Source organism: Mauremys mutica, chromosome 10, assembly GCF_020497125.1.
Source record: "Mauremys mutica isolate MM-2020 ecotype Southern chromosome 10, ASM2049712v1, whole genome shotgun sequence".
Taxonomy (NCBI): Eukaryota; Metazoa; Chordata; order Testudines; family Geoemydidae; genus Mauremys; species Mauremys mutica.
In genome coordinates, this window is record NC_059081.1 from 40,399,239 (window position 1) to 40,411,628 (window position 12,390).

Consider the following 12,390-nt stretch of genomic DNA (forward strand, 5'->3'; position numbering starts at 1 on the left):
GACCAAACAAATATCCATTTCACTCTTCAATAACATTTTCAGCAACCTGTGGTGACCTGAGATAAGAGAATCATAGATGGGCAGCTTCAGGCAGGCTTTCTATAGTGTCCAAACCAATTGCCCACCAGGGGCAAGTTGTGACTCAGGCTAACTAGGGCCTCAGCTTGATAAGGACTGTCCATCAGACCTCAAAAGTGATGTTATTTATTCAATAAACAGTCCAACCGAAGAACAGATGCACTACAAGTTTTTGCAGGTAGGCTAGGCCTACTGCCACACCCTTTGGGAGAATCCTGTAGTGATGCCAGTTGAAGAGGCAAAACACAAAAATAATCTTGCCATTTCCCTCCATGGAGGTGACCAATATTTGGCAAGTGCCCTAAGAGCCAGAAACGATTTTAAAGGACAGTGGGATACAGATGAGTACTAGTAAGTAGAGATGGCAATATGAATCTAAAGATGATTGATTCTGGGATGACAGAGAAAACAAAAAAAAGCAGCTTGCATATCTGGAACACCACCACCCAGTAATGCCGTGGAGGAAGAAAAGCCGCTTTCGAGCAGAAGGAAGGTTTTGTGCACCTTTTCCTGTTCATAGAATCATAAAATATTAGGGTTGGAAGAGACCTCAGGAGGTCATCTAGTCTAATCCCCTGCTCAAAGCAGGATCACAACAACTAAATTATCCCAGCCGAGGCTTTGTCAAGCTTGGCCTTAAAAACCTCTAAGGAAGGAGATTCCACCATCTCCCTAGGTAACCCATTCCAGTGCTTCACCACCCTCCTAGTGAAATAGTGTTTCCTAATATCCAACCTAGACTTCCCCCACTGCAACTTGAGACCATTGCTTCTTGTTCTGCCATCTGCCACTGAGAACAGCCTAGCTCCATCCTCTTTGGAACCCCCCTTCAGGTAGTTGAAGGCTGCTATCAAATCCCCCCTCACTCTTCTCTTCTGCAGACTAAATAACCCGTTCCCTCAGCCTCTCCTCGTAAGTCATGTGCCCCAGCCCCCTAATCATTTTCGTTGCCCTCCCCTGGACTCTCTCCAATTTGTCAACTTCCCTTCTGTAGTGGGGGGACCAAAACTGGACGCAGTGCTCCAGGTGTGGCCTCACCAGTGTTGAATAGAGGGGAATCATCACTTCCCTCGATCTGCTGGCAATGCTCCTACTAATACAGCCCAATATGCTGGAAGGCCTTCTGTTGCCTTTCCATCTCTCAGCAGGCATGACAACATCATTGCTTCCCTGTTCCTGCATCCTACACTGTTCCCAGCAACACATCTTGAGGGGCAAAGGGTTTTTAATGCCATTCTGTGGTAATAGGCAAGTGGGCCCACTTTAGCAGAATATTGACATGTTGTGAATGCAAGTGTCCAGAAGGACTTGTATATTATAGGACTTTATGGTCTCTCTGTGGTCAGGTGCCAAGACACCAAAAATACTCCAAGTCACTCAGACACTGGCTATGGTGATGAGGCTGACAGGGTTCAGAGCCATCTGTGTGCAGCCTCAAGTTGTTGATATATCAAAATCAAGATACCAAAATTTCCAGCTACGAAATGTTAAGTTTCCAGATGCCAAAACATACAAATGTCCCCAGGCTGAAATGGATTCTATGATACAGATCCTCACAGTACCTTCTGATAGAAGCCTAATATAGTATCGAAGGAGTCTGGAGATCCAGTATTCAGTGGACACAGGTCTGTCAACAGCACTGTCTACACCAGGATCCCAAATAATTAGACCTGGTCAGAAAACAGGGTTGTTTCTTCTCTCCAGAAAATTTTGACTTCCTGGCTAAATGTTTTGGCGAAACCCAAAATATTTTGATTCAAACTCATGTTGCAGTGCTTCTTGGGAGTTGTAGTTCTAAGTGCCTTATGCTCCCATTCTTCTCTGTGGGCCTGCCTCTCTGACCAAACCACATTTCCTATGATGCACCAATTTCTCCACTCTTGGTGAGTAGAGGGGGTGCACCATAGGAGTCCCTGGCCATGGTGCACCATGGGAGTCTAGCCAGAGAGCGCTGTCCATGGAGGAGAATGGGAGAGCTATTTTGAATCAAAATATTTTAATTGTTGGTCAACATATTTCAGTTTTTCAATGAAATATTGAAATTTTCACTGAAAATTTAGATAAAAATTCTTGTTTAGCTGAAAACCCAATTTTCCAGATCTGCAGTGGAGACACAGGGCCCAAGAATGAGACTCCTGTGCAGATGGCATCTTTAGAGAATATAAATTACAGCCTCAGGTAAAAGAGCTTGGCTGCGCATAGCTCTTTATGGTACTGCTCATAGAAGTTTTCATTTTACATTACGTGAAACACAGCAGGAATTAGTCACTGAACAGCCATTGAGATGTCTTCCGATTCACAATCCTCCTTTCATTTGCGAGAAACGTTCTACCGCCATCCTGAGCGCAAAAATGAACTAATCCCTCTTCAGGTTTGGGCGATCAGGAAGCATTAGCAATGGTAAAAGCAAAATTACAGTGCAAACTATGAAATCATTAATATCAATATTGTTTGGCAGGAAAAGTCCCCGCACCCCCACTCTTAAAATGAGCTTTTGAAAAATCTGGTATCATCCACTTTTGACTGGCTGTCATACAAACATACTGAATAACCTTCTACAAAGATTTACTATGACCTGCATCACCACTGATCATACTGCTTTGGATTCAATTTATTTCTTTTTGGGGAGAACAGAAAGGACAAATGAATAGTTCCTCAAAGATGTTTCTTCTAATTATAGACTAGAAAGTCACATTTTAATGTGCAGTTCCACTCCGAAAAATGGTTATGTAAATATGGCACCTTCTTACTCAGCAGATCTGTTCCATGTGTGCAATAAGTCATACCTGTTCAATAATTAAAGTACATTTTTGTTACAAAGCCAATACAGCTATTGGAGAGAACTAGATTCTGTTCTGACTCAAGCATCATCAACAGATTAATATTAATTACGCCCCAACTGCGGAATCTTTATTGCTGTTGAAGTGCAAGGTAAAAAGAATCCAGAATGACCTGTAGATTCTAGGTTGACTTTACAGGCCAGAGAGAAAACATCTTTTTACTTGTAAACTAAAACAGATTTGATGTGCAAGTCACAGACAAAATAACCCAAAACATCATTTTTAAGAACGCTTTTCAGTGTTGAGCTGCAATTCATTCATCTGAGAAAACGGGCTGGCTCCTGAACTCTCTTAAGGGCGACCCCACTTGGGCTGTTCCTGTCACTCACAGCACTTGGACTTTTGCCCAACTTTACTCCACCAAAGAGGCCTTAAAAAGTCACAAATGACCTATTCCTGACCAAATCCAAAGATTCTTCATGCTCAGCCTCTGATTTTTCTGCTACATTGACACCACCATTCTTGTACTGAATCCCATCCCCTCTGTTGGGTTCCAGGACTCAATACTCTATTACATTCTCCGCCGCCTTTTTCGGTATCTCTACCACCTAACATCTCCCATGATCTGTGGGTCTCACTCTTCGATCCATTTCTTCTTCTACACTCTCCCCCGGATCAGCATCCCAAATCGATCTTGGCACCCCAAGCTCTCCCCAGTCTAGTCATGCACAGCTGATTGAGACATCTTCCTGCATGTCCTGCCACCAACTCTCACAACATAGTTAAAAAATTGCTCTTTCCTATATGCCCTCCAACCTCCTTGCTGCAGCTGAAAACACCATCCTCTCTGTTACTCAGAACTCATAAGCTCAGTATTCTTCTGCAACTCCTCTCCCCCTTCATCAAGGCCATTGTCACATCCTCTTTTCATTGCTGACCCTTCCCTTGTGCAACAGGAATTTAAAGGGTCAACTATATCAGAGCAAGGTCAGAAAAAAATACAACTATTTTCATTATAAAGTTTGTTGAAGAAAAACTGGAGCTATTAAACGTGTGTCAGCATATCACACCTTGTTACACAGCACAAAGGAATGCAGTAAACGTGAAGTCAAAAGAAAAAAATAGTGTTTTATTAACTACCACACTGTTATAATACACTTTAAACGTACAATAAGGTAGCCTTTAAATTTGAGGTGGTTTTAAGGATAACGAACAGATTTCCAAATGTTTGTAAATAGGTGAACTGCTGTAATTATTGTTGTACATTTTTGGAAAATGGTATAGAACTTACAGACTGGCTAAGTAACTTTATTTTGTACATTTTTCTATAATTGAAAATATAAACAGTAATTAAAAATAAAAAGAAAATTCAGCATAATAAAAAAACATATATGTTTATCAGTTAAATGTACTGGATACATACAATTTAAGGGAAGAAGCGAAAAAGGAAAGATGGTTGATATTTAAATGCAGATTGACTAACCAAAAGCTAAACAACAAATTAAAAAAAAACCTTGTAAAACCCCTAGTTCACTATGACTAATATCCATACGGTTGGGAGTATTGTCACTATGGAAGTGATTTTCTGTTATATTTGCATATGTTATATTTTTACTGGTAAATTACATGATGGCTTTTAAGGCCCTGGCAGACAGATGTTTTTGAGAACAAGATTTGATAAAAATCACGGCTGAGACGCAATACACCTAATTTTTGGTCCTCCAGTGTTCAAGGAAAGGGATATATTTCACTATAACATTTGCCTTACCACCCAAATGCCTCAACCTATACATTTTTTTAAACATTTTAAACTTTTTTTTTTAAACATTGGTTATATTGCCCAACTTGGTTATTGAAAGAATATTAACAAGACATCATTTTGGCAAATTAAATCTTAAACATGGCTTTTCAACAGGATTTAAAAGGTGACTATCCCTAGAGTTCCATGTTAAAATGTAGTTTTCAAAATCTTACAAGAGTAATGCTTAAAATATTGTACATAGTTAACCTAATTAAAATAATTAGCTTCAAAATGACAAGCTGATGAGCTAAGTAAAGCCTACACTATGTAACATTTGCTTGGAAACTTGATTTGTCAGTTATGCATAATAAAAATTCCAGTCATCAAGAAAATTACAAAATTTCTTTTATCATAACATGATTTCTTTTCACCCATCAACTTCTTTTTATCTTACAATAGATAAATACCAACATGTTCTCATTTTTACACTAAACCACACAGGATTGATGCATTTGGTTAGACTACCATTCCCATCATTAAATTTATTTTTTAATATAACTTGGTAAAATTTCATCTCTTCTAGATTCCAAAAGTACCTACAAAACCCATGCAATTTTACCATTTTAATATACTATGGAATATCATACAAAGTAAGGCATTTCAGTGTCATGTATAACCAAGTTACTGTCAATCCAAAAATTTTTGCACATCAATAAAAAGATATCTAAGAACTTAGGAACAATATTTTTCTCACTACTGTATAAAAATAACCACAATTAATAGGTATCTTGTGTAATATTTACTCCATTGTCTCATTTCCAGAAACTGTGACAAGCTGTAAAGGTATTTCAGTGTTGGTAAGAATATCTTGATTGCTGGTGCCAGATGTATTAACAGTCCCTATTCCCGAAACAGAACCTTGTTGAATATTTGCAAGGATAAGTGTTGTTCCTCCTGCAGTAATCAAAGTATCATCAGGTGTTGCTTCTACTGATGCCAACACTGTACTGCTAGAGTGAATACCTTTTTTATTCTGATGTGTTTTAATGTGTTTGGCAAGGTGGTCACTCCTCATAAAGCGTTTTGAACATTCCGGACAGACAAACTTCTTCTCTCCTGTCACACAAGATAACAAAGAGAAATTATTTTTATGAACAATAAACTATATATCCATAGATCATGTTGATGAGAAAGGCACTAACTGGACACTGTCAACTTATTTTTTGTTATAAGGACATGGTTTTCTCTCTCACACACACAAACACAGCCTTCTCTTCCACACACTTTAAAAAGATTTTTTAAAGCATTTTTCTGTTCCTTTGGTGAGGGTACAAAGGGTTTTTTGACACCAACAACATGCTTGGACCCATTTGCTGCCTCTTCAGTTTCATTGCTGCTGTAACCTCTTGCCAGGTATGGAGAACAGAGTGCAGATGAGTTCCCCCAGAGTGGGGCTTGAGATTGATGCACATGACTAGTAAGTACATTAATTTTACAGAACACACTATCAAAAGCAGAAAATAAGCTATTTTAAAAATAGATTTTTTTTAAATTGCTTTCAGTATCATAATCCATGGGTCACTTGTAACAATAGTATGTGCACAATTTTCAAACGGTACTGTGATTTTCACGTTCTCAGTGTCCCTTTAAGCTCTAAGACGGGGTTCTCAAACTGGGGGTCACGAGGTTATTACATGGGGGTTGAGAGCTGTCAGCTTCCAATCAAAACCCCGCTTTGCCTCCAGCATCTATAATGGTGTTAAATATATAAAAAGTAATTTTAATTTATAAAGGGGGTCACAGGGGTCAGAGGCTATGTGAAAGGGGTCACCAGTACAAAAGTTTGAGAACCACTGCTCTAAGAGTTCTGAAGCCCCTACCACTTCATGACGTATTAGATATTGCAGAAAAAAAGTTTTTTTTAATAGAAACAACAGATTTTAAAATTAAATATTTGGTATTTAATATGGGGAGGGGGACATATTATTACAAAATAAACAGATCACAGACCAACTTTGCTCTCAGATACACTATCACAACTTTCATGAAGTCAGTGGAAGAGTAATCAGAGGCAAAAATCTGGCCGATTTTAAGAAATTTTTATCATTCACATTCCTCCAATCAGATCTGCCAAAATCAAATATTGATAACCTGTATGTGTTCTTCTGTGTCGCTGTAACTCATCACTGCGAGTGAACCTTTTACCACAGAACATCCAAGTACAAACAAACGGGCGCTCTCCAGAATGCCAGCGGAGATGAGCTCTCAAATGTGAAGTCTTCCCATAAACTTTCCCACACCCTGGGATATGACAGATGTGTTGTTTCTTTTTTCCCAAATTAGAACCTCTGTTTAAAAAAACAAATACTAAAATTATTCAGCAAATCTAAGTTATTTCTCCCAAACAACAGATATTTTGTAGGATTCAGAAAAATGTATCCAAATAGTCCTGTATGTTAATCTGAGTGGATTTTCAGAGTAACTACACATATAATAAAAGCCCTGTGTACTCCACAGGAAGCTGGACCTAAATTCTGCAGCACAGTTCCTGGATTCTGCAGCATTTTAATGCAGTAGACTGGAAATTCAGCAGTAACTTCACTGAAATGACAAAGTGGAGGCTTTTAAAGAAATATGAAATTGAAAAATACAATCATTTGTGTAGCCCAATATCAAAATAGATAGCAGAAAGTCCATTTCATTTATAATCCCCATATTTTCAGGATTTTAATATTGCAAAGACTTGTGTATTCACAAAGAACAACTGCACTGTTGAAGTTGTGAAAGGGGAAGCTGGAGATTTTGGCAGCTGGGAAGGGGACAGCTTTTGGCATCTTAGAGAGGCAAAGAATGCTATTTCAGATTGTAAAATAAAGAAATTAGCTGAATGTTTCAGCTAAAATGAGCAGAAGTGAAACAGTTAATGATTCTGGCATTTAAATTGTCAGACTTAAAGCCAGATGAGATGAATGGATCAATCTATCTATATCTAAGTTATCATTTCAGGCTGTCCATGACTTGGGAGGTGGGGGAGAATGGAATTGTTTTGCACTTTGTTAGTGTTTTCAAGATTTCCTCACAAAAATGAAGGTAGAATTGCGCCCCCTTCCCTTCTCCCCCGTTTTTTTAAATGAATGCTTCAATTCCAGAGAACAATTCTGTAAAAGTGGTTTGACTCCACAAGAAATCCAATAGCTGTAAAACTACGAATACACAGGGCTCAGAATATAATGCATTGCAGCAATTCAATCAAAGAGAAAATGGCATAACTATGTTCCTGAATCAATTCCATAGCCATATGGGCCTATCTGGTTCCCAGTCACGTGTCTACTCCCATCCATCAAATCACTCTTGCTGGTGACACCTCTAACCCTTACAGCATCATACAAAGTTAGGTTCTCTGCCTTGTACTTTTTGTCTTCCTTGTCCCTCTTAGATCAACTTACTTGTTACTTTTATGCTTATGATACCAAGTTGTACATATCTTTTGACAGAATTGACTCTTCCATCTCCCAGCACCTCCTGATCAGCTGTTTCGTGGGGGCAGGGGGAGGAACGAGGGCATGGCAGGCTCAGGGAAGGGGGTGGGAAAGAGTGGAGTGGGGTCAGGGCCTGTGGCAGAGCCAGCGGTTGAGCAGTAAACACCCCCCTGGCACATTGGAAAGTTGGCCCCTGTAGCTCCAGCTACCCTCGAGTTGGTGCCAGGGGCGGCTCTACCTTTTTGGCCGCCCCAAGCAGTCATGCGCGGGAGGCACCCCGGAGCTGCGGACCTCCCGCGGGCATGACTGCGGAGGGTCCGCTGGTCGCGCGGCTCGCTGGACCTCCCGCAGCTGCGGACGGTCCACTGGAGCCGCGGGACGAGCGCCCCCTCCGCAGGCATGACTGCGGCAGGTCCGGTCGTCCCGGGGCTCCGGTGGACCTCCCGCAGGCATGACTGCGGCAGGTCCGCTGGCCCAGCCTGCCGCGCTGGGGTCTGGAGCCGGCCCTGGTTGGTGCCTATACATGGAGCCGCATATTAACTTCTGAAGAGCCGCATGCGGCTCTGGAGCCACAGATTGGCCACCCCTGATGTAGAACTATGCTGGCCTCCTATCAGTCATCAGCAAGGTTGGGACCTTAGACCATCAGTACAGACCTCTCGACCACTGGAGCTAACTGAGGAACTAGTATCAGTAGTAGGTTGTTTTAAATGGTCATGAGTCACTAGAGGAGGAACAGACATACATTTTGTCAGTAGATATACAGTTATTCACTAGACAGCATATGACTACTGAAACACCAAAATCCTGCGTGTAACTCCAGGCTCTGGAGGAGAGTGTACTCTATTGGTTAGACAGTTCCACCCCCAAACCAGTCCTCCTCACACCCCTGGTTCCTGTCCCAGTGTTCCTCTTACCTACCCTTTCTTCCCCCTTGTCTCAGTATTCCTCTTTCCCTCCCCCCAAACCAGTACCACTGTTTATTCTCACCTCTCCCTGAGTGCCTGTCTCGGACTCTCCCACCTACCACTCTCTAAAGTCCAACCAGGCTACTTTTTCCATGTTGACTGGGCACCAGCAGGTTGCAGAAGGAACACTGAAAGCACAGGAGAGATGGCACTCCTGCTCTCAGTTTTGATGCCTGGTGCCACAGCAACCCACCATTACTGGGAGGAGCATTTGCAGGGAAAGTCCTTCTTAGCCCCTGCAGCATTCAGATGAAGCAAGCTCAGTCACTCTTTGAGGATGGTGCATGCACTATCTAGTTGGCATACAGGAGCATGACCATTGCAGAAGAAATCTTCAGAGAATTTAGCTGCCAGCCTATAGCAAACCTTTACTGAGCATGTGCTAATTCTGATTTTCCAGAAGCTTATTTGTCCAAATCTGAGATTTTCACAGGGGGTGGGGGGACTCAAAAAGGCACATCACTGGCAACAAGGCAACCCCCTTCCCGAATTTCAAGTTCCAACTCCAAAACATGGAGGTGCTAAAGTTTCTCAGTGAAACAGATATAAGTTTAAGGTGGGCAAATGAACATATTGTAATTTAATTATGTTATCAGAAACTACTGAACCAGTTTTACTGAAACGAAAAAAAAAAGGCAGCCTGCGGCAGACACCAGGGATAGAAAACTTCAGCCCAAATGGTTAGAGTCCAGCAAAGTTATAAGCAACTGAAAATAGGGTTTTATAATACGAAGTGTTGAAGCTACTTTAACTATAAACACTGCTAACAGCTCTGCCCATAATTGAGTTCTACTGTATCATTTTGCCAGGAAATACTTTAGCTGCCTGTTTTAGGTACTTTCCTTGCAAGCACATCAACAAACCAACAGAGAAGATGTGGAAGCAACAGGGGCAGCCAGACTTAGCTAGCCTCTCACAATCCTTAGACAGTAACAGGTTTGTAGAACCATGGGATGTCAATACGTCCTCAAAACAGAACCAAAAAGTTTATATTTGATTTTCAAATAAACTAGGTGCCCATTTAAAATGGTTACCTACATAAGATTGCCAAAATGGACATGAAAATTCTAGTACAAAGAATTTACAATATACTATATACAATAGTTTCAAATACAATAATGCTATCCTAGATAATTCCATTTCAGAAAGGCAACAATTTCTTCCCTCCTCCTCCAGTTTCTGACACCCACAACAAAATCCTTTACTAAAAATATGTCAACACACAATAGGTCTCTAAAGAGTAAAAATGTGACAAGATGACAAAAATCCAGGCCGTCTCAGGTTTTCGTACCATTCCCTTCACTATAGGAGACAAATCCTTTGTTTAATCAATCACAAAATACACAAACACAGGACTTAATCAAATCCTTGAACACTGAGATATGGTAGGAAGCCAATCTGCATATATAGAAAACTCACACTTTCATATTATTTAGGGCCTTGTTCTGCCAACCTATACTCATGTTGAATAGCACCATTCATTTCAGTGGGACAATTCAACAAAAGTGTAGATTCTGACCCTTTCCCGTCAACACAAAACAAGAGCTGGAGATGTTTTACTGCATAAGCTCAGTGCCTGAAGATCTCCAAAAGCTACAGTCAAGAAGTTCATACTTGAGTTTCTTATTTTTTCTCATTATTTGTTTTCCGTATAACAAGTATTATATGGACCCTAAATATTAGCATACCTCCCACCACCTTCTTTACAGTTGGGACAGGTGCAAGCAACTCGCCGCAATCTTTTTCCTTCTTGATGTGTTTGGTCCCCTTCCTCGTCTACCACCTGTACTCTCAAATGTGATAGATCATTGGTATTCAGTGTAGAATCGCCACTGAGCTGCCACTCTTCTGGATCAGGCTCCTCTTCTTTAATCCTAATATCTAAGGAAAAGAACAAAACACAGATCCATAAGTAGCCCATTAAACAGAGAGAAGCAAACCATAATGATGAAATCTCTACTGCAAAGAGCACTGTATGTCATTCCGAAGTCAACAGTTTTTAATGCATACTGACATTGCTGCTGTGCCCTTGTAGCCTATTCCTTATTTAAAAAGTGTATTTAACTTTAAATTTCAAAAAGCAAGCCAAAACTAGAATACATCTAAAACTTAAAGTTTGAACTGTTCTTACTAGAGAAGGCCACCAGGACCATTTCTTTTGGTTGGGGCTCAGAAAGTGGAGTCCTTACAGAGGTTTGCACAGCCTTTAGCTATATCAGTTTAAAAACAGCTTTCCTATGCAGACAAAGCCTAAAGTTAAAAAATGTTAATACTATACTTATTCAGAAACTTAGTGAATGGTAAAAGGTAAATGGTAAATTAAAATACTTGAAAAATAAATACAAAACTACTAAAGATGTTACATTATCTGAATGCATGTATTTGTGATTTTAAGACGACACATTTTAAAGGTAAACTGAAAGATTCAGTGTTTGTTTTATAAACCATGAGACCCAGGTTCAGAGCTTTTGCAAGAGAGACCACCACCCTGAACAAGTAAATCAGAAAATGGAGTTTAAAGCTGTATTAGGAATGTGTTTGTAATTTCAATAGGTACAAGAAAGAAACTGCACAAACCTGAACCTGAGTAGCGGCAGGTGAGTGAGGAACAGGGGAAAACTTTTTCAGGGTAACAATTTTCTGCATTTGAAGACCTTTTCAGTTAGGCTTTATTAAAAATAAACCTGTAACACAGCAAAGTTCTAGTTTCTTTAAATTAACAGCTATATTTAAGCAGTATCTTGCAGAACTCCCCCCAAAGGGCATTTCAGAAAGCGCTAAGGACACAGGGAAAAAACAAAACAAACAGTTCTCATGAACCTGCAATAATTTACTGTATCGTCTTGGCGTTTAAATTTACACAAGTAGCTAAAACAAAACAAAACTCCTAGAAACTGAAGTCAAAACAAGTATTTCAGTACTGTTTGCCGCCTCTGCGGCTGGTAGCTCTGGCATGATTTAAAGGCTTTTAAAGCTTGAAAGGGCCCGCCTTTTCCGGCTAAGGCCCTGCCTCTTCCGGTTGAGCCCCACCCCCCGCTCAGGACTCCGGCGTACCGGTAAGTCCTTTTAAGTTATTTTCACCCCTGCAAAAGCGTCAGTCAAACTGGAGCAGAATTAAGGCAAAAGGCTCTGACCCTTCTCTCTTGAATTCCCATTCCTGTTCTGCCTCAACTGGATTTAAATTAGTATACTCTTGCATTATTTTTTTAAAAATGAGAAATTGAGAGATTCATTCCACTAATTTTTGGTTTATCTGCCTTTCCTGCCTGCAGGACTGTCAACTAATATTATTGCAAAGATATCTGTGGTTTTCAAAGTCTGTTGAACCTGTCCAGTGGTACCGA

General features: G+C 40.4%; 1 protein-coding gene across 2 annotated transcripts in view; it reads right to left on the reverse strand.

Annotated features, from left to right (window-relative positions):
- Positions 1-3,966: 3,966 nt before the first annotated feature.
- SP3 (Sp3 transcription factor) overlaps positions 3,967-12,390 on the reverse strand; it is a 32,711-nt gene continuing 24,287 nt past the window's right edge. For both annotated transcript variants that reach the window (XM_045032264.1, XM_045032265.1), the window contains 3 exons: positions 10,735-10,927; positions 6,751-6,947; positions 3,967-5,715 (listed from right to left, as the gene is read on the reverse strand). In XM_045032264.1, the coding sequence (XP_044888199.1) occupies positions 5,399-5,715; positions 6,751-6,947; positions 10,735-10,927 (707 nt within the window). In that variant the 3' untranslated portion in view covers positions 3,967-5,398. The remainder of the gene's footprint in view (positions 5,716-6,750; positions 6,948-10,734; positions 10,928-12,390) is intronic.